The sequence below is a fragment of the Microcaecilia unicolor genome, chromosome 4, assembly GCF_901765095.1.
Source record: "Microcaecilia unicolor chromosome 4, aMicUni1.1, whole genome shotgun sequence".
Lineage (NCBI taxonomy): Eukaryota > Metazoa > Chordata > Amphibia > Gymnophiona > Siphonopidae > Microcaecilia > Microcaecilia unicolor.
In genome coordinates, this window is record NC_044034.1 from 232,068,756 (window position 1) to 232,093,453 (window position 24,698).

Genomic DNA, 24,698 nt, shown 5'->3' on the forward strand with positions numbered 1-24,698 from the left:
AATATAATAGCAGAGGATAAAATTTCCATCTCAGGCATTAGCAAAGGAGGTAAGGACTTTACAGGACTCGAAGAAAGCTGGGAGATAGATTTGGATAGGCCACGTGGAATATAGAATTAAAAGAATATCAAGGCTGATTTATAGCTCAAATCTTCGTGAATGCTGTTTTCGTATTATACACAGAGCTTATTTTACATAAACCCAAATATTTAAAGCTGAGAAAGTAGCCACATTGACCTGTGTTAAATGTACTGGGGGAGAGAATAATTTTTATCATGCAGTACGGAGTTGTGTCAATATACAACAGTTCTGAACTGAGATAATTGCTTATTTGAGCAGACTAAATGACTTCTAAGATTATTATATTGGATATCCCTGATGGACTGGGCAGGAGAAGATGCCAAATTTATTAGTGGGGAAAAATGTATTGTATGTTCTTGTACTGCCCTGGAAGAACCTCCCTCTTATTGGGGCTGGAGGGCTCAGGTACATATTTTCACTCAGTGGGAGGCGAAACGGACAGGCACCTCCACAAAACAAAAGATGATTTCTCTTTCAGTTTGGGATCCATACTTGCAATCCCTGTCACCAACAGCAGGAAGCTTAATAATGAATAAATTATAATGAGAGTGTTCACTTTAGGCCTGCATCGTTGGGGAGGGGGGATGGATATATATTTGATGTATCTTCGGTCATATAATAACTTTAGATTGTTTGTTTTCTTTAAAAATTCGATACAATTGTTTAAACATAAAATAAAAGTGTATTTGTTTAAATAAAGAGGCAAAAAGAAACTAATTGAAATGCATGGTTTTTTTTGTTGTTTTTACAGGTTTTAGATAAATACAGTCCTCCAGATCACTTCCTTCCAGAATCCTACACATGCTTCTTTTTGCTCAAGTTGCCTAGGTATACCTGTAAACAAATATTGGAGGAGAAACTTAAGTATGCCATTCACTTTTGCAAGTCCATAGACACTGATGACTATGCTCGTATAGCACTAACAGGAGAACCAGCTGCTGATGACAGCACAGATAACTCGGACAACGAAGATGCAGATTCATTTGCATCAGATTCTACACAGGATTACTTAACAGGGCACTGAGGACGGATTTTCAAAAAATCTCAAAGCACGAGAATTATCAAGGATAAACGGTCATCCCCCAAGGCATTATTGACAAAAAAAATGTGAATTGCTAGTCTTTTGAATGGTGAATTAGGCATTTATTACTCAAAATAGAAATAATGTCTGATAACATAAAACCTTTACTTAGAATAAATGTTCATTGTATGTGAACATTTCAAGGCAATAATCAGATAAATTCTTGGGTAAAACAGTGCTTTACCCAGGGAAATTAACTGATTTATGCCAAACCAGTGTACAGATAAAAGTGTATGCATTCATCAACATGTTTACTATTATCCACAGACTGCAGAGGCAGTCCCAGCAAAGAGGAGAGGTCAAAATAATGCACAGGGTTAGGTTTTATTATAACAATGTATGTATCACTTCTGATAGAAGTGTAATCTCTGCTGGTAATTTTTCTGGGGGCATTAATCAAGGCAAAAGTCCATGCAAATATTTGCTTTGATTATTCATACAAGCCCCACTAGCAAAAGTACATATGAGTTTGCCCTGATAGTCACAGTTTTGATTATTGCCCCCTTGAGACTTATTTTAATAAGTTCCTCTTCTTAGTGTGCCCCTCTTGGAATTTGCATATTGCTAAAGTTGTTATAAATGTTTATGTAAAAACTGCTAGTGCAGGAAAAATGACAGTAAAGTGTTTCTAAACCGGACAGTCATATGTTTTCCTATTATGTATTTACTTGCACCATCTTGATTGTATATTGGAAAAACTATCCTTCATTTGAACAGTATTATAAATAGTTCACTTTATTAGCACAAGGTTTATTAAAGAGTTTTTGAAAATAAAATTCAGTAATCCTTGAAAAAGTCATATCTACATGGCACTGAACTAGATGGAGGGATAAGCTTCGCCCTTCAGCCTGTATGTATATTTTAAGTCCTTCATTAATCTGGTTCCTGTGATTCTCATAACTCTTGCATGGCAACTGTATATAATTTGTGCCACTGTATATGCAACATTGCAATTCTTCTTTGAATAAAAAATATCACAAGCTATTTATTCTTACTTTCTACAAATGTACAATGATGCTTTCAACATCTAATATAATAATTTGCTCCTCCAACATTCCAATGTGTCTCACTGGGATCGTAACCACCTGCTCACATCACTCCTCCAACGTTCTCCGTCCCCCCTCCGAACTGGTACCCTGGGAGGGAGGGGGCAAAGGAGGGGGACACTGGAACTCGGAGGAGGGAGGGAGGGAAGAGATGCTGCACATGGATGGATGGAGGGGGCAGGGCACAGAGGACATTGCCTGCATATGGATGAATGCAGGGGAGCAAGCATAATGCAGGGGAGGGAGGGGACCCTGAAACTCGGATGGAGGCAGGGTACATCTTCAGCACATCCTCAATAAAAGCAATCTTTACTTCAAAGGATTCAGGACTCAGTTCCCACAACCCCCCCTGCAATAGCATTTTCCTATCCTGTCCTGACTGCAGGATTTCTGTCTTCTTTCCTCTGTCAGCCCCGCCCCTTTGTCACCTGGAACTTTGATCTGCATCCTAAAAGTCTCCAGAGGCTAATTGAACACCCTCATGTAAACAGTGAATGGTATGAATTGTCTCTCAATTACCTGCCAGAGGAAGGTGTGGGGGGGGGGGGGGGGGGGGAGGTAATTGATAGCCTGCTCAATATCATTGTAATCTACAACCAAAAAAAGAAGTTTCCACTTCTCATGGTCTGTATATTAATTCTTAGATATTTAGCAGTACTGAAACTGCTTGGTCTAGGCCTTGATAAGTATGCCTCCCCCAACATCTGTTACTCTAATTTTAGAACTAAAAGCTCCCTATAAAAGGGACGGAACCACATTTTTCTATCAATCTTGTAAAACAAACTTAATAATACTGGAATGTGGACCAATTAATTTCCTAATAGCTTAAACACATTCTGAAAGTGACACGAATTTTTAGCAAGCTTATCACGAAACAAAATTTTATCAAGAAACCGTATACACAAAGGACAAAGTGACATGGAATTGTATCAAATAAACAGTAGATTTGGAGACCTAGTGTTACAACTGGGAATACTAAGGCACACTGTTGAACTTTCCAGGTGGGCAGAGCAAACCCTGTCCCTGTCACTAGTAAAAGAAAAAGAAACTTTCCTTTAGCAGTGTCAGTTCAACTCACTTGCATTCAGTTAGTTGTTTCAGTGTAGAAGAAAAGGTAATTTAATCTTGTATCTGTATGGCTGAAAGAGGAGCAGAAAATTCACAGACACAGTAAATACAGTGGAAAAAGAAGAAAAAAAATCTTGAACAAAATTTTGCTCTTCAATGCCTCTACTAGACTCGGTTAAGGGAGGGGATGCACAAACACATTAGGCATAGTTTAGGACTTTAGCAGTCTAGCACTCAATCCTCAGGCAATCTTTGCAATACTGGGAAGTAGAGATATACATATCTTTGATCCTGTCATGTCAAACATAAACTGTACTAAGCACAAGTTTTTAGCTGTGTTATTTTTTTTTACTAAAGTTCTACCCTCCCCTACACTTGGCTTAGACCTGTTGAACAACACAGTGTCTCAAAATACATATGGGCTGCACAAAGGTAAACAGAACAAAGAGGAATCCTCTTACTGCTTCAGTTGAAAGGTGTAACCAATACATTTAAACTTCACAAAACAAACTGTTTCCTATAGTGCTTTTCCTGATATTTTAAAAAAGGGCACACATCATTCTCTTACATAATGCCTGAGGTATTATACAAATCATTTAACCCAATATTCAAGGGGAGTTTACAGCCAATAAGTCATGCATGTAGCCAAAGTGTCAATAACATATGCAAAGTCACAATAAACAACAGCTACTACTGATAATTTGGGATACTAAAGGGTGTTCATGAATCATTTAGTAATGCCAGCAGGATCTGCCGGTCTCTACCAGTTCTGACTCATTACTTTCTTGTCGCTGATTACTACTCTGTTTCCAGTCCATGTCCTCATCCTCCTCCTCACTCCCATCATCTTCCTCCTTATTTACCTTCATAATTTTCCTGACTTCCTTCTCCAAACCTCCCTCTTTCACCCACTGTTCTACATACTCATCCATCACTAAGGGTCCCCGTATTCCTGTAAGATTCAGGAACCCACATGTCCTAGTCCACATACTATTGCCCTCATCTGTATCGCTGCTCCCTTAGGGAGATTAGGCAGGTCACACTGAGCTGCCTCTCCTAATGTTATGGGTACAGAGGCAGTGGGAACGGGGGGGGGGGGGGGGGGGGGGCTGCTTGCTCTATAGATGGCTGCATCTCCAGCACTTCTCTAGGCTGTGCCAGCAATTCCTTTTCAGACCCGTCTATAGCTGGGGCAGAGGGGATGGGTGCTGTATCACCGGTAGCAGTAGGCCATATGGGCGGCTGCACCTGATTTGGATGTTTAGAATCTGTGAGCAGTGCTGCAGACCCTTCCCCTAGCATACACTGCTTGGAGACTGCCACATAGGGTGGAGGGGTCTGTGCTGCCTGATCATAACCACTGTTTGCCATACTGTCCCATAACCCACACAAATTTAAATGTCTCTCCTTACTGTATTTCTTAGTTTTTAGTGCATTCTATCCACAATTTTAAAGCGGTTAGAGTTTCTTTGTCAAAACTGCCTGACTGAGGCCATTTAATACTCAATTTTTTACTACCACTAACCCATTTTCTTATGGCAAGCCAAAATTCCCTCCGAGACCGGCTCTAGAGGTGTTTGCATGATTACTACAAAACAAATTCTATCTTAAAATCTTAAAGCAGAAAGAGGAAAGAACGCAGAAGAAAATATAAAAATAAACCCCAAGTACTTACCACAGCCGTTTTCCTTTTTTCTCACCGTTTGCCGTATGTCCTAAGAACCATACCCTCGGTCAGTTGCTAGTTGGGACCAATTCTCTGGACTTTGCCAATTGCAACATGTGCACCTGTCAGCAATCAGAGGTTCTGATCCAAATAGAACCAGGCAGAAAACACCACTTTTGTTTGGGCCTGTTGGTGCTGGGTCTCAGAACCAAAAACCCAAAACCCTTACCCATACCCATACAAATTCCCCAACTGATTTCTTAGATCCTCCGGCCTGATAAGTACCAAAAACAACTATACAAGAGAAGCTTCTCAAATTATCAACATTTATTCTTACCCAAGAACATGAAAAATAAGAAATAATAGAAAGTTAGGAGTAGCACATAAGAAGCAGGGTAGTGAGGGAACATAAAAAGGGGGAGTCATGGAAATGATCGCATATTCCTTAGTCTATTGAGATACACTTAAGGAAGATTTTCATCGATCTTCTCTTGTTCCAGACCAGGCAGTTATATAGGGCTTCTCAGCCCAAAATACAAAGAACTGTTTTTTTCAGGAACATATCATACAAGAATACGTCAGGCAGGATGTAATTTCTTTCTTACAAAAGGCACATTAAAAAAATATATATTGCATTTCCTTAAAAGGTACATCCTCAATAAAAGCAATCTTTACTTCAAAGGATTCAGGACTCAGTTCCCACGACCCCCCTGCAATAGCATTTTCTTATCCTGGACTGGATCCTGCAGGATTTCTGTCTTCTTTCCTCTGTCAGCCCCCACCCCTTTGTCACCTGGAACTTCGACCTGCATCCTAAAAGTCTCCAGAGGGCGGGTTACCATATGGCTCCAGAAAAAGGAGGACGGATTGAGCCAGCCGGGTTTTACTTCTATTGCTTTCAATGGAAAGCAATTGCTTTCAATGGAAGTAATTGAGCCAGCCGGGTTTTACTTCCATTGCTTTCAATGGAAAGCAATGGAAGTAAAACCTGGTTGGCTCAATCCGTCCTCCTTTTTCTGGAGCCATATGGTAACCCTAGGAGGCTAATTGAACACACTCATGTAAACAGTGAATGGCATGAATTGTCTCTCAATTACCTGCCAGAGGAAGGTAGGGGAGGGGTGAGGTACTTGCAGATGGGCCTGCTCAATATCATTGTAATCTACAGAAAAAAAAGACGTTTCCACTTCTCATGGTCTGAATATTAATTCTTAGATATTAGATATTTAGCAGTACTGAAACTGCTTGGTCTAGGCCTTGATAAGTATGCCTCCCCCAACGAAGGCTTTGCTGAAACGCAAGTAGGTTACACCTAGCGCATGTCCTTTATACACTTCTTTGGTCACCCAGTCAATGAAATCTATCAGATTCTTTTGGCAGGTTTTTCCTTTGGTAAAACAAGGCTGCCTCAGATCCTGCAACCTATTGGATTCTAATAAGTTATCTATCTTTTCCTTCATCAACAACTACATTATTTTTCCTACTACCGACATGAGACTTACTGGCCTGTAGTTTCCCACTTCTTCTCTGTCCCTGTTTTTGTGAAGAGGGACTACATCCACTTGTCTACAATCCTACAGAACCTCTCCCATCTCTAAAGATTTATTAAATAAATCTGTAAGAGGTCCCAGCAGGATTTCTCAGAGCTCCCTCGGTATTCTGAATGTATATCATCCAGCCCTATAGCTTTGTCTACTTTCAGATTTTCACGTTGTTTATGAATGTTTTATTCCGTGAACAATGCAATATCCATCCCATTCCCAGATAAACTCTCCACAGCTGACTTCTCCAGGATTTTACTCTGTGAACACCAAAGAAAATTGTTTAGCACATTCACTTTGTCCTCATCAGTCTTGATATAATTGTTCTCATTATTTTTCAATTCTATTCCTAGCCTTTTTGCTTTCCCCAATATATCTAAAAAAAAAAGGTCTTGTCATCTCTTTACATCTTTAGCCATTTTTTCTTCTGTCTGTGCACCTTACTTAAGCACATGGGAAAAACATGTAGTATATATCATTTAATGTAAAAAATGTGAAGACAGATGTTATATTGGAGAGACAAGACAGATGCTTAAGGCAATGAATTTACACTGGTACCACAAGCTAATCAGGGTGACACACTATAAGACCAGAGCGTTGCATCAATGACTTTATGGTCAGAATACTAAATGAAAGTTTTAAAAGAGTAAGACATTTGATGTTAAAATTATGAAATATTTTGACACCCAATAGATAGGACTTAAAGATATGGGTTTCCTATCACATCATACACCATAAAATTATACTGCTTTGGGGCTCATTTTCAAAGCACTTAGCCTCCCAAAGTTCCATAGAAACCTATGGAACTTAGCCTCCCAAAGTGCTTTGAAAATATGCCTCTTTGTCACCCTTTGATCACCCATCATCTCTCTGTTTCTCATCCCTCCCACACCTACCTATACCCCTGGGACTGACATTGAAATATTTTTTTATACTTCACTTATATATTCTGATATATGTGATCTTTTGTTCATTGCTGACCTGAAGATATTGCCTTCTAAAGCTAGTCAAAAAATGTATTGTTAGCCCCATAAAAATTCATTTCTTTTTATTACCCAAGGAACCTCTTTACTAAGGTGTGCTAAGCGCTAACACCAGCTTAGCGCACCGAAAAAGGCTTGCAGCAGGACACACTACAGCATCTGTACTAGTTTCTCTAGTTGCACGCGCTAATCAGTCTAATTTTTCAAATTATTCTTTGGGAGGAGGCATGGGCAGGGAACGGGTGTGGAATTGCTAATCAACTAGTGCATTCACATTAGCACACATTAACTGGTTAACGCAGGGTTAATCCGAGGAGACGGAAAGTGCTTCCACATTTTTTTTCCTGGTCCCACACATTAATGAAAAAATTTGCATGGCACTGGCAAAAACAGAAAGGCCTGTTTTATGCTGCAGTAAAAATGGCTTTATGTATGGGGAAGGTCCCACATTAGGAAGAAATAAGCCCATTGTATACCACAGCTTCATAAAAGGGCCCCTAAATTAGATGTGAAACCGGATGCATCAAACTGTGGTAAATGACATTCATTCTGAAGACAAAATGAGCAGTGGAAACAGTTATTTCAATATCTTTATTAGCACATGTAATTTATTTCGTGAAAGTTTTATTATATACATCCAAATAAAGAAGTAGGAAATGAATAGAAATGCATTACTGAAGGAAACAAATCAATTTGCACTGGCACAAGAAAATAATATAGTATATGGGCCCACATTAAGTGGGGGGGGGGGGGGGGGGTTGGGAAACAAACCCCTGAAAAATTAAAAGGAAAAGTATACCATAAAAAAGGCACATGCAACTTGTGCTTTCTTCTTTGCCTACATTCGTTATCAGCTCTGTGTCAATTCACAAAGAAATACAGTACTCTTTTTCATATACAAGGTTAATATTTGCAAATTTCAAGAATGTTCCAAGCTTACAGATTAGATGCTTCTGGCATTTTAAAATTTAGTCTCATTTCATAATGAAGTCAAAGTATTTATTATTTCAATTAGACAGAAACTAAAATTGTAAAAAAATAAAATAAAAAGCTAGCTGTTTAGTCTTCTCTGAATGGAAAAAATTATTTCACAGTTCGTAAAGCATTTCGGAGTCCATTTACAAAAGGCACACTAGTGTTTTAGCGCACGCTAAAATTAAGCACGCGCTAAACACTAGAGATACCCATGGGTGTCTCTAGCTTTTAGCGCACGATAAAAACGCTAGCGTACCTTTGTAAAACACCCCCTTAAAGTTCTAGAGTGGACTACTCCTACATTATCTATTATTAACATTTTGGTCCAATGTAATAATTATTTTTGAAAATTCTCTGCCAACACAATTATAACAGCTATCCTATAACGTAATAAATATAATAAAATATTCCAGTTTTAATCAGGAGTACAGAAACATATAAAACCTTTTTTTTAAAAAACTGTTCCTGGCCACGATAACTTGAACCACAAGTGAGCAAGACTTACTCCCCATTTATTAAGCTGTGCTAGCGGCTGCTGTGTGCTAATGCCGACACAGCCCGTTCACTTTGAATAGGTTGTGTCGGCATTGCCGCGCAGCTTAATAAACAGGAGGATTAATTTTTCTAACCCAGTCAACATTAAAGATCTTAGTCTTAATGAAATATAAAACATATTAACACAGTATTGCTAGCACAAGACTTATACAAAAACTACACAGCCTGTAAGATAAAAAAATGCATCTGTTTGCACTGATACTTCATATTCCCATCTGAATATCAGCAAAGTTGTAGAAGTTGTCCACATCTTGAGAAGCTGATAACTTGTCTTCTGATACAAACACCTATTTTAATGAAATATAACAATTGCTCGCATTACTAATCATGTCATAACTGGAATGCATTTGAAACAATTGTTGATTACCTTGCCCTTACTGAATGGTATGCTTCCTTCCTTTCATGCAGGGTATTAGTGCCCTGCTTCACCATCTGTCTTGTCACCCAATATACATTGCTGCACAAATCAGACCCTAGCCCATTTTCTCTCGTTTGTTTCCCCTTCCACCTATGAAAGCTAATCTCATTCTTACAGGAAACGTCTTCCGAAGTCAGCTGACAGCTTAAGTCAATGGTCCCCATACCTTTAATTGTGACCCCTAGGTCAATCAGATTTTCAGGATAGTCACAATGATCTTAAGGTGGCCAAACAGGTAGAAAAGGTAAAGGCAAAAGGCAGAAAGATGCTTGGCTGCTATAGGGAGAGGAATGGCCAGCAGGAAAAAGAAGGTGAGGGTGCCTTTGTATAAATATCTAGTGAGACCCCACTTAGATTATTATGTACAGCTGATAATACCAAAATGACATTTACCTACCTGATAAACTCTAAAGTTTCTAATGCAAAGAAAGAACTTTGATTACCAACACAAACGGAACCATTTTCAGTATAATTTGAAAAGAGAGAGACAGAGAGTGTGAGTGTGAGTGTGTGTGTGTCTGGGGGTGGGGGTGGGGTAGGTGTGTGTCTGTGTAGGAAAGCCAATCAAAGTCACAAGTACCTGGCAGAAACCCACCAGGGCAAGCAGTGGCTTCCTCATGTCAGACTATGGACGTTTCCTCCAGGAACTTGTCCAAACCTTTTTTAAGCCGACATACGCTAAACGTAGTTACCATATTCTCCAAGTTCCAGAGCTTAACTATTCGTTGAGTGAAAATAATATTTCCTCCTATTTGTTTTTAAAGTTATTTCCATGTAACTTCATTGAGTGTTCCCTAGGCTTTCTACTTTTTGAAAGAGTAAAAAAATCGATTTACTTCTACTCATTCTACACCAGTCAGGATTTTGTAAACCTCAATCATCTCTCCCCTCAGTTGTTTCTCTTCCAAGCTGAAGAGCCCTAACCTCTTTAGTCTTTCCTCATAACAGTTCCATCCCCTTTATCGTTTTGGTCTCTATTCTTTGAACCTTTTCTAATTCCATTGTATCCTTTTTTAAATACAGCGACCAGAACTGAACGTAATACTCAAGATGAGGCAATACAGAGGCATTATACTATTCTTGGTCTTATTTATCATCCCTTTCCTAATAATGTCTAGCATTGTTTGCTTTTTTGGTAACTGCTGTACACTGGGCAGAAGATTTTAGCATATTGTCTACAATGACACCTAGACCTTTTTCTTGGGTGCTGACTCCCAAGGTGGACCCTAGTATCAGGTAACTATGATTTGGATTATTCTTCCCAATATGCATCACTTTGCATTTGTCTATATTAAATTTCATCTGCCAACTGGATGCTCAGTCTTCCAGTTTCCTGCAATATTTCACAGTCCGCATGTGTTTTAACAACCTTGAATAGTTTTCTGTCATCTGCAAATTTAATCATCTCACTCGTCGTTCCGATTTCCAGATCATTTACAAATGTTAAATAGCACCAGTCCCAGTACACAGCCATGAGGCACTCCACTATTCACCCTCCTCCAATGAGAGAAATGGCCATCTAACCCTACCCTGTTTTCTGTCCAATAACCAATTCCTAATCCACAACAGACCATGGTCTCCTATCCTACGATTCTAACTTTCTCTGGAATCTCTTATGAGGAACTTTATCAAAACCTTTCTGAAATTCTAGATGCACCACATCAACCGGCTCACCTTTATCCACATGTTTATTCATACCATCAAAGAAGTGAAGCAAATTGGTGCAGAAATGTATTTGGCCCCAATTGGGGTACAGTGTAAAGCAATACTCTTCAATGCAAGGCCCAGGGGCCAATGGTGACCCCTGGAGGTCTTTGGGACCACTCCCATCATCATTCTGGGTTTTTCCTCTACCTTTCTACCCAAGCATACAACAGAAAGGGGGAACTGGATGGGGGAAGAAGGGCCATGTGCTTGAAGGACAATGCATTTCTCAATAGAAGAAGAGAATGCATTTGGAAATACCCTGCTCCTTGAGGATAACCCCAATGAAAAGTCTGAAGGTGGGCTGGTGGGGTAGATATCATTGATACATACTGGTCAGTAGTGTTCCAGCCTCACATGGGAAGATATCTGGTGGCTCTTCTTCAGCTTATTTGGATCCACAGTGGCCCAAACTTAAAAATTAGTGAAGACCACTGGTGTAAGGTATCATTATTTAAAATCTGATCAAGACCTGGGAGGAACGGAGATGGTTATGAAGGAGGAAGAAGGAAAGAGGAGAATTGCGAGGCGAACGGGAGATGAGAGGAGAATGAAGGCTGAAGGGGGGAGGGAGACAGACAAAGACAGAGAACTGTAAATATGAAGCAGAAAAAGAGAGGGAATACACTTAGATGTACTCCTGCTCTCCCCTTTAAAACAATATTGGGGTAGAAAGTCAAAATCTACAGTCATTCCAATATTTGATTGTGCACTTGATTACTGTACATATAACAGCATACACCTACAACTTAACAGCTTTTGGGGCCCACTTCTCATTTAAAGAATACCAACCTCATGGTGAGTTTTCTTCTTTGGCTTGTCGAAAGCTAACAGCAACTTAAAACACCCCATTTCCCCCTTTTTTTTCAATGCCCCCCCCTTCCCACCTCACCTCTTAATTTATGCTACATAGCCTTAGGTTCTTAGGCTATTGATTCCTCCATATGTACAGATCTAATTTCTTCTTCTCCTCCTAGGTTGCCCCTTCTACCCCTCCCCAAGCTGGTCCAAGAGTTTCTCTCACCCTATTCATCAAGACTTACAAATCATACACAGCATTTGCCCTAGGTAATAACTGGATATAGTTTCCACACATTTCCATAAATTTTCATTTATGCTTGGGTATTTCTGCCACCCCATTTTATCCATCCACATTATCTGATGTAAGGTATCTCTCCAAAGCCAAATAGAGAATATAACAGGAGTTATCAATGCAATTAGTGTCTTTCCCACCACCCGAACTCCAAGACCCTTCTCTTCATCAAACAGCACGCTTTTAAGGGAAAGAACTAATGTCACCTCCCAGCAAGAGACCATTGTTCTTTATCCATGTATTCATAGCAGAAAGGTATCACCTTGGCCTCCAACAACAAAAGTGTTGCTTGCACAGTGCAGAATGTTTCCGATGCAAGCCTCACTCTGATTCTGATCTGGCTCGTACTACTACTACTTAACATTTCTAGAGCGCTACTAGGGTTACGCAGCACTGTACAGTTTAACAAAGAAGGCCAGTCCCTGCTCAAAGGAGCTTACAATCTAAAGGACAAAATGTCAAGTTGGGGCAGTCTAATATTCCCTTATCTCTTGTTTGTCCTGTTTGTCTGTCCTAATTAGATTGTAAGCTCTGTCGAGCAGGGACTGTCTCTTTATGTTCAAGTGTACAGTGCTGCGTACGTCTAGTAGCGCTATAGAAATGGTAAGTAGTAGTAGTAGTATCCAGCAGATCCACATAATTATTGTCCTATTTCTAATCTGTGTTGTCTTTCCAAATTAATACAAAAAGTTTACCATCAGCTCTTGGACTTCATAGAAAAGACCCATGCATTACACCCTAGACAATCAGGTTTTCGGCAAAATCACATTATCAAAATGGCAGTCACGGCACTCCTTAATGGTCTACACTGTATCTTGGATAAGGGTAACAATGTACTTATTGTTTCTCTAGATCTCTTGGCAGCATTTGATTTGATGGATCATTCATTACTTGTTTCATACTTATCTGCTCTCAGGATCACTGGTGTAGGTCACAAGTGGTTTTCTTCATTCATTACTAATCGTACATTTTCAGTTTCCCTTCATCCTCTTACCCTCTTTCTTCGGGGGTTCCCCAGGATTCTGTCTTGTCTCCTTTACTGTTCAATCTTTTCTCAGTCCTCTAGCAACACTCATTCAATATCAAATTTTATAGCTATGCAAACGACATATTTATTTATCCAGTTTCACCAATACACATCAATTTGCAACCGGTTGCAAGATTGTCTCCGTGCACTCTCCTCCTGGCTCATTTTGCATAAGCTTAAGTTAAATCCAAAAAGACCACTGTTTGTTGGGTGATGGGTTCCCTCTCCCATCCTTCCTATGTCCCACTTCTTTTTGATTTACTAATTCCCCCAGTTACTACCTTTCGATACCTGGGTGTTTGGTCCGACTCCCAGCTAATATTTACAAAAGAAATTTCTGAGGTAGTTAAATCTGGTTCTGCAACATTAAGATTTCTCAGACCTTTTCGTACAATTTTGAATTTCAATGTCCTTCGTACTGATCCTTATGCTTTTCTCATTACTACACTGGATTATTGTAATTCTGGGTATGCGGGTCTTCCACTTTCTCAGATTAAAAGATTACAAACTCTACAAAACTGTGCATCACGTTTAATTGGATCACTCCTCTTCTGATTCGATTTCATTGGCTACCCATCAAATATCAGATTTCTTTTAAGATACTTACTCTTGCTCACAAAGCCTATAACACAGGGATTCCTTCTTACCTTTCATCTCTTGCCTGCAATCTGCAGACTTTAGATGCAAAAAGACTTGTCCTACCTGGTCTTAAGCAATGTTTGCATGAAGCTACACGCCAATCTGCTTTTTCATATTTGGCCCAAAAATTTTGGAATGACCTTCTACCACCCATCCATGGAGAACTGGCCCTTTCTAAATGTAAATCCCTTTTGAAAACATTTTTTTTGCCAGCAGGCCTGATAAATTACTTTTCAATCTTAGAAGAGTCCACACGCTTTTGTGACCTGTCACCTAGAAACCTACTATATTAAAATGTTGCCTATGTCTTTGTTTGTTTGTTGGTTGTGTGTTTGATTTTCTCTTTTGAATGTATGCTTCTGGAGTTCTTTTCCTTTTTTATATTTTGTTTTATTTTAAATTACAATTGTACACCACTTAGATCCATTGTGTATGGCACATGTGGTATAGTAAATTAAATACTTTTCAACTAAATTGAACCTCAATCCACACTTATGGTCACAAAACTGCCAACCCTAAATGGATAATACAGCTGATACCAAACTGAACTCACAAACAACTTGTGTGAAAAGGGAAAAGCCTCAGAGGTACGTGGTAATACCGGAATGCTCCTTTAGTGCTCAGTTAAAGCTCTCTTGGGGCCTTCCACACTAGACCTCAATCTATCATTGGCAAAAACCCTTTCATCAATTTTTACCAATTATACATCATTTATTCAACTAAAAAATATATTTATATATATATAAAATCTCATATGACATGTAGCGCACTTATCTGTAACCAACAGGGCCCATTTCACCCTCAGGCTTCATCAGGATAAAGTGCTGCAAATCAAAAACAAACTGTAAAACATCACAAAACAAATACACTTTTACTTGTCCACTGTTTGGAATCCAACATGGCTTTCTCTGAACAAACCTTTAACTGATGTCCGCCATTTTCTTTCTGGGCTAACTGCCATGCATCAACAATGAAGCTGTATATATATATATGCTCTATAACCAATCAGTAACAACATAACATCCTACTTCTGGCCAATCCAATCTGCTCATACTGACGACTACATTAAAACTACCTAATATCCTAGTATCACAACAAATATATATTTTAATTGTGTAGAATGCATCACACCAATGGAGTTGTCATTCTCTGATTCAACATACAGTAGCAGTGCTCACTAGAGAGCTGCAAGGGAATGGGGTTTGCGGGATTCCCACGGGGACGGAAGCAGTTCCTGTGGGGTTCCCGCGGGGATGGAAGCAGTTCTGCGGGGTTCCCGCGGGGATGGAAGCAGTTCTGCGGGGTTCCCGTGGAAGTGTAAGCTACACCTGCACCAGCCTCTCATCTACCGAGTACCAAGTTCTTTGAGTGCTGTCTCCTCCTCCTCCTCGCTTTAACAGCACAAATGTGGAAAGTCTTCCATTAAGGAGGTGGTAGAGACACAAATGATGATGGAATTCAAAAAGGCATAGGATGAACACAGAGGATCTCTAATTAGAAAATGGAAGTTATAAAAAAACCTAACCTTAAATGGCATGTATGTGGATGTGTGAAGTAATGCTTAGATGGCGACTCTGGCTGTGATTAACTAGGGCCAATACCGGGCAGACTTGTATGGTCTGTGTCTAATATATGGAATTCTGGTTTAGGATGGGCTGGAAAGGGCTTAGACAGGAACTTCAGTGGCTGGAACATAAGGACAGTTCTAGACAGATTTTTATGATCTGTGTCCCACAAATGAGAAGACGCATAGACTGGAGTGGGCTTCAACGACAACTCCAACAGTTGGAACATAAGGATAGGGCCAGATAGACTTCTATGGTCTATGTTCCAGAAACGCAAAAGAAAGACCATAATCAAGTATATAATATCACATTCGTTGATTTAATCATGAATTGATAATGAGTGTGACTATTGGGTAGACTGGATGGACCATTCAGGTCTTTATTTGCTGTCACTTACTATGTTACAATTAATCCTCTTTGCTACCGGGCTGATGAGCAGACCTCAGCTCTGACACAGGCATGAGCATTGGATGTCACCTGACCTACTCACGCTTGCATGTGGTGACCTCTCAGCACACAATGCCAGTAAATCAGAGACAAATCTTACATGTACACATCAGAGTGTTCCAAGTTTCAACTTCCATTCCTTCCTTGCCTACAGTGCTGTGGCTCAAATCCAGAGAGAGACTGAGGGAGCTGACTGGAATTTTCTATTATGTACCATTAAATTCTTACAGTGATGGGTGGGGATGGGTTAAATTCTTGCGGGGGCGGGTGGGGACGGGTAAGATTTCTGTCCCCGTGCAACTCTCTAGTGCTCACTCAATCTGATACTTAACTTTCTTGTGGTACTGCCTATGTATAATTTCCCACAAGGGCATTGAAAGGCATACACCACAAAATCAGACCATAAGAAAGTTTATGCGGAGAGAGCCATGTTGAATACCAAACAGTGGACAAGTATATTTGTTTTGTGGTGTTTTACTGTTTGTTTTTGATTTGCAGCATTATATCCCTGATGAAGCCTGAGGGTGAAACAGGCCCCGTTGGTGCAGATAAGCGCGCTACATGTCATATGAGATTTTATATATAAAAGAAATATAAACATATTTTTTGGTTGAATAACTGATGTATAATTGGTAAATATTGATGAAAGGGTTTTTGCCAGTGAAAGGTTGAAGTCTAGTGTGGATGGCCCCGGAGAGCTTTAACTGAGCACTAAAGGAGCGTTCCACAGACCGGTCCGCTAGAGTGCTGTATTACCACGGACCTCTGAAGCTTTTCGCTTTAGTACATAAGTACCGCCATACTGGGAAAGACCAAGGGTCCATCAAGCCCAATATCCTGTCTCCGACAGCAGCCAATCCAGGCTTCAAAACCTGGCAACCCCGCCCCCCCCCCCCCCCCCCCCCCAAAAAAAAAAAAAATTAATAATGTTCAATGGATAAGTTGTTTGTGGACCTCTGAGGCTTTTCCCTTTCTTTTCACACAAGTTGTTTGTGAGTTCAATTTGGTATCAGCTGCATTATCCAGTTAGTATTGATAGTAAATTAAATAAATATAAATAAACAAACAACTAGGGAGATATTGCAATACCTGCCTTAACCCAATAACAGACTCTTCAGGCAGTCATTCCTCAGGTGACAGTGTAAATAAATGTCTTGAAAGCACTAACAATAGATTTAAGTTTATATAATTCGTGAAGAGAAAAAAAAAGGGTCATAATGGGATTACACTTTTTCTCTTTCCCTCACTCACAATATTGCTGTATTGACTACTTTTTCTTGGATACATCCCTTAGAGGACTGACTGGGGGAGTGGGGGGGGGGGGGCTGGTATTTGGAATATAACATACTATGACCATGCACTTTGTTGGGTGGGAATCTTGGCTATTTGTGATGAGCCTATTGAGCAATTTTGGACCCTAAACACTAGCTTGTTAGTGGTGCGGGCATAGAAGCTCTTCCCAGGAGAGTATTTGGAGTACAATCTGAATTCGGGGCCACCTCTCTACATAGTATGGGATGTCTTAAAGTGGTCTCGAGAGGGTTTTTCCTGAAGCATACTGCTAGGATATATAAAAAAAAAAAAAAAGAAGCTCTCAGGCAATGTTATCTAACCCAGATCTCTTAAATGGAGACTCAGCATAAAGAAACAGGGTCCATGCAAATTTTGAGTGCACTTTGGACTGCCTGACTTTCTTTGGAGAGTCTATTCCAGGAGGACTTGCAATTTGCAATGGATAAGGTTTTAACCCCCCCCCCCCCCCCCCCCATTATGAATACATAGGAAAAGCCAGTTCTTGGCGTATGAACTGCGTAAAGCCTGTATGGAAAGGGGTAGTGGGGAAAATTAAAGACCGATATGGTCAGCTTTTATATAAATCCTTCCTGATTAGAGCTCGCTTCAGGGATTTTTGGAGGAGCTGTATTCTCAGGATGCTACTATTACAGACACTGATCTAGAAACATTAGATCTGCCTACTCCAGCACAGAAGGCCTACCTGGAGGCGATAGTAGCACCCAAGGAGGTGGTCAGTGCCATTAGGGCTTTGGCTTCTGGGAAGTCACTGGGTCTGGATGGCCTCCCAGTTGAATACTATACAGCTTTTGCTCCTGAACTATCTTCTCTGTTAACAAACGGCACCCCATTCCTCCTACGATGCTAGATGCTTGGATTTCTGTCATACCAAAGAAAAGGAAAGACAAATCGTATTGTCACTCCTACCGTCCAATATTTGTCCTTAATGCAGGCAAAGTTCTGGCAATGAGACTTGGCAATATGTTGCCCATTCTAGTCCACCCAGAACAAATGGGTTTTGTGCTAAAGTGGCAGGCTGAGGATAATATTTGCAGAATGATCAATTTGAATTACTTATCCTGCCGACTCAGCAAGCCTTCTTGTTGGGGACTGTTGCTGAGAAGGCCTTCAACAGGGTACACTAGAAGTTTCTAGATGCTGTGTTACTCAAAGCAGGGATTGGCTGCAGGGACTGTACTACAGCCCTAGAGCCTGTGTTACTGTCAACGGTGGGGGGGGGGGGGGGGGGGGGAGGACTTTTTCAATGTTCTCTCTTTCCAGAGGCACAAGACAGGGTTGCCCACTGTCCTCGCTATTTTTTGCTCTGGTGATGGAGCCCCTTGCCTTTGGCCATTCGCTCCATTCAATATATCAAGAGGGTGAGAATGGGGGATAGTGTCCTTGACATCTCCTGTTACCACCTTACCCAATCTGTTGTCAGAATTAAGCGAGTACTGAAAAGTATCTGGTTTTAAGGTAAATATGGGGAAGATGGAAACATTCAATATTAACTTAGATAAACCTACACTACAAGCAGTGCAGTTGTCTTTCCATTTTCACTGGGTAATGAAGGGATTGAAATACTTGGGAGTCTGGTTGCAGCCAAAATATACTCAATTATATGAGGCTAAGTACCCCAAACTATTTTTTTGCTATTTGAGCAGATCTGGGGTGTTAAAAGGGCCTTTCCCTTACCTGTCTTAGTAGGATCTCTATGATAAAGATGAATGTCTTATCTAGTAAGTTTTACCAGTGGCGATACCAAAGTGGGCTATGAAATTGCTCCAAGATAGTATCTTTAGGTTTATTTGGTGAGTCCTTTTTACAGACTAAAACTGGAGGATTGGGGATCTCTAGTCTTTAGTTTTACTACTATGCAGCTCAGGTTAGAGTGGCAGTGGAATGGTTCCAAAACCACTCTTATAAACTGTGGATTAGTATAGAGCAATATCAAATGGGCCCAATACCCTTAAGCTTTTTAATATGGCTTCCCAAGTGCCATCAACAGATTCATGAGGGGTGTCTCCTACTATTATACAAACCTTTAAGATCTTGGATGCTAAGGGTACTAAACTGGCCTTCCAGTTGTCCCGTTATACCCCCATTTGTTACACTCCTTTGTTCCCTTATAGATTGGTGCCGTCGGGTTATAGAATCAGGTGGCAGCGAGGTCTAGTTAGATGCGATCAGTTATTTGATGAGGATACATTAATATTTTATGTAAGTTCTAGATATGTGATAATTGATAGTTGGGTGTACTATAACTCTAATGTGAGTATTGTAAGCCTTCCTTTTTATTTTATGGAGTTCTTTTCAATTTTTGTTATAATTATGTACATAGATATTGTAAACCGCTTAGGTCTTGAAAAGGTAAGCAGTATATAAAGTTTTAAACAAACATTATGTTTACATACAGTTAGCCCTCTTTCTGTCCTCAAAGAATATTAAAAAGCATTTAACTGGTGACTATACCTTTTTAAAGGGCGTATGTGAAGATTTTCCATTTACTAAACAATCTATGGTCACCTTAGGGATTTGCTCCCTCATGAATTGGGTCATAGGCATAAATGGGAACGAGAACTTGGTGTTGAATTTACTTCTGCTGATTGGGAATCTATAGCGATATCACTGGCTAAAATAGCGATAGATTCTAGAAAACAATGTTAAAATTATGGATCGTTGGTACCTGACCTCGGATCGACTTAGTTGAAGGTACCCTCAGCCTAACTCGGCTTGATGGTGGGGTGTGGACCCATAGGTACTTTAGGGAACATTTGGTGGGACTGTCACAAGTCAAGAGCTTTTTGGAAGAACATTTGATCACAGATTTTGTGGACTTCTGGACTGCAAATTCCTTGGGATCCTGGTAATTTCTTCCTCAGCTCTTCACAAACCACAGACTGCCCTGATTAGACATTTGCTGAAGGCAGCTAAATTGACACTTGCGGAGGCTTGGAAAGAGTTTGAGGTGCCCTCTCTGTACAAGTGGAGAGTCAAGTTTCATTACGTTTATAGGATGGAGAAATTAACTGCCACTAGGTACACTGTTGGGCACTGCGAAAAACTTGAGTTTTCTTGAGTGAGTGGGGCCTGCTCTACATTTTTAATGATTGATGTTTATAGACAATGGGATGTTATCCTCTTTCTCCTTTCTTTTTTTCCTTTTTTTTTTCCTTTCATAGAGTGGGGAAAAAGGGAGGTTACCTTGGGTTGAATGTTATTTATATAATATTTGGCATGTCAGTATGGAGTTTTGAGCTATACCGATTTTGTAAATATTTGCAAACTTCAATAAAGGCCTCTTGTTAAATTTTTTAAAAATCCCTTGTCTTTCTTCCCCCTGGAAGAACGGGTTTGAGTGCATAGCCTTTTAGAAGGGAAGAGAGTTCCTCTGTAAGTAATTCCTGGTGCTGAGAGTTTAATCTTGATGCTCTAGGTGGGCAATTTGGAGGAAGTTTCTGCCAATAAAGGATGTAACCTGCCTGGACTATTCTGAGAACCCACTGGTCTGAAGATACAAGGGGCCACCTTTCTTGGAAAACATTCAGCCTCTGTCCTACTGGTAGGCCATCCAGTATAGCCATTTTTACAGCAAGTAAATTCTCTTGAAGCCAGTCAAAAGCTCGATCTTTGGTTAGACTCAGGAGCTGGTTGGGACTTCTGGGCTTGTTGCTTCCTCAGGCAGGAGCGACAGCCCTGAGGGGGTTGAGAATGGCAAGCAGGAGTGAATTTATGCCTTTGAGGGTAGTAGTGTCTCCTCTGACTACAACCCTCAGAGATATGGAGGCCACAAAAGACAGCAACTTGATGGCATCAGTCTGACCTCCTCCACCTTGACACCATAGCACAGGACATTGGCCAGTTTCTCCTGAAGTGCTGGTTCAAGGTCTTAAACATGCAGCCGGGCGAGTCTGCGCATACTAATACCCAGGGCAGAGATCCTGGGTGCACCAAGCAAAGCATAGGGACTCAATGATGCAAGATCTGTGGAGCAAAAGAAAAAGCACATAGGCCTCAAGAACGGGTCTAGAGAACAACCTTGAATGTGACCGAGCTGTGAACATGGCTGTTCAACATGCTGAATGCTATTTACATACTGTTTCTGAATAGAATCTAATTGTCTTTCAATTGGACATATGTTGGATTCTAACCCATTGAAATCTATTGAGCAATAACCACAAATGACCTCTGAAGCAGGCATTTGCCAAAACACGGCCTTGGTCAGGCGTTTGAATAAAGGTTGTTCTCTAGACCCATTCTTGAGGCCTACAAGCTTTTTTTTTTTGCTCCACAGAGACCCCGAATGCCACATTGAAAGAATAATAGGTTGCCCGGGCCATGTGCTTTCGGCACTGCTTCTGCTTGACTACTAGCTGGCGGAGCTTGGTGGCCTGCTCCAGAGTCAGAATTCCACAAATTCTGCCACAGTGTGCACAAGGTTCTGCAAGTGCATGCTTATGTACAGCTGGAAGGACTGTATACTGGAAATGAGCATAGCGCCCTGGTAGACTTTCCTACCAAAAGATTTCAAAGTCTGAGTAATCCTACCCAGGGGTGCTGAGGTATGAGACTTGGAACTCCTTGCCTTTTTGAGGGTGGAATGAGGAAGCTGCTGCTTCTCAAACCTGACAGTCTTCTGGACTCTATACATAGAGTTGGCCTTCTGTGAATGGGCTAAACAGAGAGGGGTGTTTCCTGGTACCTTATCTGTACAACTTGAAGGATGCTGTGCATGGGCAATGTCACAGCTTCCTTTGGAGGGGCATTATTTATAGTGGGAGGATGTCCAACATCTAAGTCATGGGCTCACTCTCAACTTGTAACTGAAAAAGGATAGACTGAGCCATTTCCCTTAAGTTGGTGAAGGAGTGCTCCTCCAGGGGAGACTTTCTCCTTTCATGAACTGAAGTAGGATATGAAGGGAGATTATGGGATTCCTCCTCCGAGAGGTCCTCTGGCTCCAGCTCAAATTCCCATAAGTGGTTCAAATCAGATTTGGTGAAATAGTCAGTCTGCGCCTGCCTTGGGCCACTGCACTAGCATCCAGACTCTGGGAGAAAGTGCCAAGGAACAGGTCTTCTCCAGGGCTCCTGGACTGGAGAAAAACACCATCTCAGTCAACACCAGCTCCGATGTCCAGTGGGCCACCAGCGAATATGCTCCACCAATAGCCAGGGCATGGGTCTCCAGGATGGGCAGTAGTGATACCGAAGTCAACACTAACGTCCTCAATGCCTCAGCTCTGAGTTCAGCCAGGACACGCTTCAGCTCCTCCTACAACATAACCCGAAACCACTCATCTAGGAAAGACATTAGTAAAGGCTGTGTTGGTGCCAGTATCAAATGTGCAAGGGCTTATGCCCATGAATAGCCTTCACTGATGTGTTAGTTTATGGATTTGAAATAATGATGCTCCCTCTTTCTCTTCATCCTCCCTCCACAATTTATTTTCTTCTCTCTTTTCTTTCATCCCTCTCCCTCTCTATACTTCCTTATCATTCTTTCTGCCCCTTCACAATCATATTCTCTCTTTCCACATCCCACCACATTCTTGTACCCCAGCTTTCTGCCTTTTCTACCCTATCCTTTTTTTTTCTTTCACAGTCTCTTTATCAGCCTCTCTCCTTTTTCTCTTTTTTGCCTCTCTCTCACCAACAACCATCAAGCTGTGCCAGGTATGACTCTTCTCCTGCAGACCTAGGACTGTGACATCTGGGCTCTAGTTAGCCATTTCTGTCCTCTCCCTGTTAGACCACGGAAAGAAGAATTCAAAACTGCACTGATGGCTGTACTTCATCTTCCAGGGGCATCTATAAGTAGAAGGACTGCACTACTCCTGTCCTAGGAGTAAAGAACACTGGCAGAAAGTTGCATAAAAAATTAGGATTGGCCTGGTTTTGGCAATGTAATCTCAGAAAATGAGTTCCCTGACCTGAGATAGGCGTCTCCTTCAAATTCAGTATAGGTAACATCTTACCTTAGTTCCACTGAAGACTGCATTTACAACAGCATTACATTCTTCTACTGCACCATCTCCATTAAATTCCAATGCAACAACAGGACCTAGAAGAGTATCATCATCACATCACTATTTAAAAATAATGTGAGCATTTTTTAAGTTAATGTGAAAGACTTAACAAAAACTACCAAATAGCTATTACAATTATTTTACACTTGGTTGCTGCCTCTTTCTAAAACTGTATCAGAAATAAGTTTGTGTACACATTTAGGTAACTATTAAGAATATCAGTACTGTTATTTTAATTTTTCTTTGCTGAGTAAAATGAGGTCTGCTTTTGATTTTACTGACAGTAGTTCACTCTTTCCTATCATATTTCCTGCACCCTGCTTTTACTATAGCTCCCTACTCAAGGACTTCATCAGTCCCTGAATGCTTGGTGCCTGACACCCTTACCTGGGGATAAAAAGTGTTAATATGTGTGATTTCCTTCCCTTTCCCTCAGGAAAAACCCCAAACCAAGTGTGGCTGTGAACAAATATGGCTGGCTGGCAAATATTTAAGTTTTTTTTTAAACTTATTTAATTACGGGTTTATAGCAAATACCAATAATGCACTAAAACAATTTAAAGAACAGCGAGTATCTCTTACAGGTGTAACCCTGGGCACACCTCCGGCTCAGCTCCATCAGGGGTCTCGATCACCTCGCTTGGACCAGGATCACACAAACGGAATACTTCTCCCACACACATGGCTTCCACTGGATGGATACCTCGAGCTGGTTACAGGCCAGGGCCGGAATAAATCCACTAAGCTGAAAGTACTCTTTCTCTGGGCACTTTCACTCAAAAGATTAGTCAGCAATCTCAGTGTTAAGGCTTCAACTTGCTTTACTAACACTAACTTGAAAAACATAGTACATAAACGTGCTAGACAGTCTCACTCACACTCCAGTCTATTAAACCTCCTTGACAGTGACCTAAGTGTATGTCAATGATGGCTGAGCGGAGGAGTGGAAACAGAGATTAACCAAAAGTCCTAAAGTGGACTAGACAAGCTCACCTCCATTCAGGCTATCATTCCTCCTCGTTAATGCACGACACAGGGCCCAATGAACCTGAAAATAGAGGACTAGAGAGCCAAAACACAGGATTATGACTACGGATCACTGCATAAACCAGCGCAGACAAACAAAACAAAAAGCGCTCCTGCAGCAGTGACCGTCAAAACAAAGAGCCGTTCCAGTACCAAGGTAGCACTCAACAGCTCCGGAAGATCCAAGGGATCCCATAGATCTAGTTTCACACCGTCCCATCGCCGTCCATCGTGTTGGATTGGCATGTTAGACACTTGAGAGGAGAGGGCCCGAATATCCATGCCCCAGGGCTCACTACAGAAGACCAAACCCCATCTAACATGGTTCACCAACAGCCCTAAACTAACTGATACCACAATGAATACCAGCAAACTGCTACTAACAATCTACTCCCTATCCTTGATCCATCTAACACTAACCACCCCACTCACTGAAAACAACATCATACCCATACTACAGAA

At 40.9% G+C, this 24,698-nt stretch overlaps 2 protein-coding genes across 2 annotated transcripts in view; one reads left to right on the top strand and one right to left on the bottom strand.

Moving 5' to 3' along the window:
* Positions 1 to 2,138, top strand: part of HERC2 (HECT and RLD domain containing E3 ubiquitin protein ligase 2) — a 921,269-nt gene extending 919,131 nt beyond the window's left edge. Inside the window, 1 exon segment of the mRNA XM_030201308.1 lies at positions 833 to 2,138. Within this exon segment, the coding sequence (XP_030057168.1) occupies positions 833 to 1,105 (273 nt within the window). The 3' untranslated portion in view covers positions 1,106 to 2,138.
* Positions 2,139 to 8,303: 6,165 nt separating this feature from the next.
* RP2 (RP2 activator of ARL3 GTPase) overlaps positions 8,304 to 24,698 on the bottom strand; it is a 58,934-nt gene continuing 42,539 nt past the window's right edge. The window contains exons 4-5 of the mRNA XM_030201309.1: positions 23,160 to 23,245; positions 8,304 to 9,283 (exon numbers count right to left, since the gene is read on the bottom strand). Of these exons, the coding sequence (XP_030057169.1) occupies positions 9,200 to 9,283; positions 23,160 to 23,245 (170 nt within the window). The 3' untranslated portion in view covers positions 8,304 to 9,199. The remainder of the gene's footprint in view (positions 9,284 to 23,159; positions 23,246 to 24,698) is intronic.